This window comes from Eimeria necatrix, genomic scaffold (genome assembly GCF_000499385.1).
Source record: "Eimeria necatrix Houghton genomic scaffold, Enh_scaff401, whole genome shotgun sequence".
Taxonomy (NCBI): domain Eukaryota; phylum Apicomplexa; class Conoidasida; order Eucoccidiorida; family Eimeriidae; genus Eimeria; species Eimeria necatrix.
The window spans coordinates 10001-15000 of record NW_013654301.1 but is presented as its reverse complement, the minus strand read 5'-3'; the positions used below and the strand labels follow the sequence as shown (position 1 = coordinate 15000).

The 5000-nt window shown below is 48.0% G+C and overlaps 1 protein-coding gene across 1 annotated transcript in view; it reads left to right on the top strand.

The window, feature by feature from the left end:
• Positions 1 to 1406: 1406 nt before the first annotated feature.
• Positions 1407 to 5000, top strand: part of ENH_00051100 (hypothetical protein, conserved) — a gene marked incomplete at both ends in the record, with an annotated part of 4917 nt that continues 1323 nt past the window's right edge. The window contains 4 exons of the mRNA XM_013581350.1: positions 1407 to 2083; positions 2517 to 3014; positions 3358 to 3409; positions 4797 to 5000. The exon at positions 4797 to 5000 is cut by the window's right edge and continues 123 nt beyond it. Coding sequence (XP_013436804.1) covers positions 1407 to 2083; positions 2517 to 3014; positions 3358 to 3409; positions 4797 to 5000 — 1431 coding nt within the window. The remainder of the gene's footprint in view (positions 2084 to 2516; positions 3015 to 3357; positions 3410 to 4796) is intronic.

Below are 5000 nucleotides of genomic sequence, written 5' to 3'. Positions count from 1 at the left end.
ACACAGGGGGCCCCCCGGGGGCCCCCAGGGGGCCCCCTGTGTTGCTGGACTATCTGCTGCTGCAGCTCCCCCAGCTGCTGCAGCCCCCCTCACTGCGCATGCATGCACAGCTGTCGATACAGCCGGCTCTCTGTGGGGGCCCCTCCCGGGGCCCCCCATATAGGGGCCCCTTCGGGGGCCCCCCTTGTCGGGGCCCCTCTAGGGGCCCCCATGAGGGGCCCTCAAAAGGGCTTTTGGGGGGCCCCCAGGGGTTGCTGCACACACACTTTTGGGGGCCCCCAACTGGGGCCCCTGGGCATCTGGGGCCCCCATATGGGGCCCCTAGGCATCTGGGGGCCCCCATATGAGGCCCCCACGGCTCTGGGGCCCCCATATGGGGCCCCCCAGGCCCCGGGGGCCCCCAGGGGGGCCCTTGGGGCCCCCCGTATGGCTGGGTGTTTCGTGGGTTTGTGTTTTGCTGCACTTCTGGGGGGCTGGGGGGCCCCCCGCTGCGACTAATTAGCTGCAAGTTTTACATTTGGTACCCTCTGGGGGCCCCCTGCTGCTGCTGCTGCTGCTGCTGCTGCTGCTGCTGCTGCTGCTGCTGCTGCTGCTGCTGGAGGGGGCCAGGGGAGGCCTGGGTCTTCTTTTGGGCCTTATTTGCTGCTAGTTTTCTTATAGTTGGGAGTATGCTGCTTCCCTCAGTCTGGGCGTTCCCACAGTGCAGCAGCAGCAGCAGCTCCTGCTGCAGCAGCAGCAGCTCCTGCTGCAGCAGCAGCAGCAATAGCTGCGGTAGCAGCAGTAACAGTTATGGCAGCAGCAGCAACAGCTGCAACAGCGGAAGCAACAGCTGTGGCAGCAGCAACAGCTGCGAGAGCAGCAGCAACAGCGGCTGCTGCTGCTGCTGCTGCTGCTGCTGCTGCCTGGGCCTCAGTGTGTGCACATTTGAGCTCCCAAAATATAATCAAAACACAATTTGAAAATAAACTCTTTCAAACATCTGATCATTCTTAACGGGGGCCCCCCGCTGTACCTCCAATCTGCTGCTGCTGCTGTTGCTGGGGGCCCCCTGCTGCTGCAGGGGCCCCTGTTGAGCCGCTTGCGCAGCTGCAGCAGCAGAAAATGGCCTTCTCTCTTTGGTCTTTTAGTATTATTAAGTCCGATATGTTTTTTGTTTTATTTTGGTGGCTCTATCACACCTCTGCAGCAGCAGCAGCAGCAGCACCAGCAGCAGCTGCAGCAGCAGCAGCAGTAACACGGCTGTCTGCCCCGAGCCTGGAAGCAAACTGAGCTTTTCGAGATCCACTTCCTTCTCTCTTTATTTATTTTCCGTTTTTTTACTCTGCTGCTTCGAGAAGACAGCCAGTGGCGGCGCTGCGGTGCACAAGTAGCTGCAGCAGCAGCAGCAGCAGCAGCAGCAGCAGCACATGGAGGCTTCCGACTGGGGCCCCTCCGGGGAACCCCCAGCAGAAGCACCCGAGGAGGGGCCCCCAGGGGCCTCTCTGCTGCGGCTCTGCGTGCTGCTGTGGCTAGCCCTGTTTGCTGTTGCTGTGATAATTCGCTACGCGCTGCTGCTGCAGCAGCAGCAGCTGCCAGGGACCGGCAGCTCCGCTGCTGCTGCGACAGCAGCAGCAGCAGCTGCTGCTGCTGCAACAAAGGAAACGACCAAGGCCCAGGCCTTCAAGGCCCACGTTGCTCTCCTGAGGGCAGTCTTCAGAGAAGTGCGCAGCAGCAGCACAACTGCAGCAGCAGCGGCCCCAGCTGCAGCAGCAGCAGCACTAGCAGCAGCAGCAACAGCTCCACCCCACTGTAGATCCCGCTGCAGCAGCAGCAGCAGCAGCGCGCTTCCCGCGAGCCCTCCCATTCCCCGCAGCAACACGAGCAGCAGCAGCACCTGCAGCCCGCCCCCGCCCCAGCAGCAGCAGCAGCAGCAGCACCAGCAGCAGCAGCAGCAGCACCAGCAGCACCACCAGCACCAGCACAAACAGCAGCAGCACAAACAGCAGCAGCACAAACAGCAGCAGCACAAACAGCAGCAGCACAAACAGCAGCAGCAGCAGCAGCAGCAGCAGCAGCAGTTGTGTGGGTGCTGCGCATGCAGGTGGTGTGCAACTTCTTGAGGAAGTGGCTCGTTTGTCTTCGGTGGTTTTTTTATTTTCTTTCTTGGGCAGACACTGAGGGCCTTGAGGTGTACGTACACCGCGACAAGCTGCTGCCAGAAGCAGCAGCAGTGCTGCAGCAAAAGCAAATCATCTTCATCCGACACGGGTCCGCCTTGCTGCTGCTGCTGCTGCTGCTGCTGCTGCTGCTCTTGCGCCTTCTCTGCGTAGGCTGCTGCTGCTGCTGCTGCTGCTGTTGCTTTGGTGCTTTCGCTGCAGTGGCCACTGCTGCTGCTGCTGCTGTTGCTGCTGCAGCAGCACCTGCTGTTCCTGCTGCCGCAGCTGCCCCTGCCGCTCCTTCCCTCGCTGCTGCTGCTGCTGCTGCTGCTGCTGCTGCTGCTGCTGCTGGATTGTTTGTAGTTTGCGTTGTGCCTTTAGGGAGTCGATTTGGAACTACTGCTTCAACCGGGGTGTATGTACACCTCAGTTCCCGCTGCGGCTGCTGCTGCTGCTGCTCTGCGAGCTGCTGCTGACTTGGGAATTTGATTCTGTCTTTGTGGATTCTCCTTTATCATCTTTGGGAATGGAGCAGTCTTTGAGCATTAGGCATCTTCTTGCTGCACTAACGGCCCAAAATGCTGCTGCTGCTGCTGCTGCTGCAGCAGCAGCAGCAGCAGCAGCAGCGGACGCTGCAGCAGACGCGCCCGCAGCAGAGGAGCCGCTCAAGGGCGTTAGGCAGCTCGCTGCAGCAGCGGCGGTGCAGAAGCAGCAGCAGCAGCAGCAGAAGCAGCAGCAGCAGCAGCAGCAAGACACAGCGGAAGCAGCAGCTTCTGCTACGGGCGGAAAGCCCAACTTGGCGCAGAGCGAACAGCAGCAGCAGCAGCAGCAGCAGCAGCAGCAGCAGCAGCGAATCCTGTTCCTGACTTCGAATCTCAGGTGGGGCATATTTCTTGCCGGCCCTCGCTTCCTCTGCTGCTGCTGCTGCTGTTGCTGTTACCTCTGCTGCTGCTGCTGCTGCTGTTACCTGTGTTACTTGTGCTGCTGCTGCTGCTGCTGCTGCTGCTGCTTCCTCGAGGAGCAGCAGCAGCAGCCCAGAGTAACCTTCCCATCCCCCCCATCGCCACCAGAATCAGCAGCAGCAGCAGCAACCAACACCGCCGCAACAGCAGCAGCAGCAGCAGCAACAGCAGCAGCAGCAGCAGCAGCAGCAACAGCAACAGCAGCAGCAGCAGCAGCAACAGCAGCAGCAGCAGCAGCAGCTTGCGTGTTTGTGCTGCAGGCGGGCGCATTCGACTTTGCTGCTGTCGGGAGGGTCGTTGCTGTCTTCGGGTGTATGTACAGCTCGGGTTTCTTCGTCGCTGCTGGTAATTCTTTTTTATTTATTTTTAATTAAATTAATTAATTAATTTTTAACTAATTAGTTAATTTATAATTAATTAATTAATTTATTTTTAACTAATTAGTTAATTGATTTTTAATTAATTAGTTAATTTTATTTCATTAATTAATTTTCAATTAGTTATTTATTTTTAATTAATCAGTCGGTTAATTGATTTTTAATTAATTAATTAACTTTCAATTAATTAATTAATTTTCAATTAATTAATTAATTTTTCTTGACCAATTAATTAATTTTTAATTAATTATTTTTTTTAATTCGTTAATTAATTGATTGGTTTATTTATATTTAATTGGTTTATTAATCAGTTATTTAATTTATTATTTGTTTGCTTCTTATTTCGTTTAATTATTTATCATTGATTGTGTATTTCTTATTTTCAGATCATTTAACTTATTATTATTTATTATTTACTTCTAATTTCAATAAATATTTATATTTATTTATTTATATATTTATTTACAGTTTATTTATAATTTATTTATTTACAACTCATTTATTTCTTTTTAATTTCATTTATTTGTTTATTTATTATTTATTTGTTTTTAATTTCATCTAATTATTAATTATATATTATCTATTTAAACTTCACTAAACTTTTTAAATTTACTTATTTATTTGTTTACTATTTACATGTTTATTATTTATTATTATTTATTTGTCTATTTGTTTACTATTCATCAGTATTTATTTATTATTTATTTATTCATTTATTTATTTATTATTATCTATTTATTTATTATTCATCCATTCATTTATTTATTTATTTAGTATTTTTGGTTTTCAATTTCATTTAATTGTTTTATATCTCCCGGACTTTCTTCTTTCCGTCTCACTTGCCTTTTCTTCAAATTATTTTTATTTCTTTTTATTTCTTTTGCTTATTTATTTATTTTATTTTATTTCTTTTTATTTGTTTTATTTCTTATATATCTTCCATTTATTATTTATTTATTCATTTATTTACTATTTAATTTAATTAATTAATTTAATTAAATAATTGATTAGTTAATTTCACTAATTAATTAACTAATATAATTAGTTAATTAACTAAATTAATTAATTAGTTTCATTAATTCATTAATTAATTAAATTAATTAAGTGATTAATGTAATTAATTAATTAATTACATTAACTAATTAGAGTAATCAATTAATTAATTAATTAATCTAAAAATAGATTAATTAATCAATTTAGTTAATTAATTACACGAGTTAATTAATTAGTTAATTAATTAAATTAATTAATCAATTCCATTAATTAATTGAATTAACTAATTTAATTTAATTATTTAATTTATTTTATTTATTTCAATTTAGGAATCCACGAGAAACCCCGACGGCTTTCCCCTTGCTGCTGCTTTGAGGGCCCCCTCGCTGTCTAGACTGGAGGAGACCTTGTGGGGTTGTGGGGCCCCCGGGGCTGGGGGCCCCACAGCAGCAGCAGCAGCAGCAGCTGCTGCTGCTGCTGCTGCTGCTGCAGCAGAGGTGGACCCCGCAGCAAACCGGGGGCCCCCCAGCAGC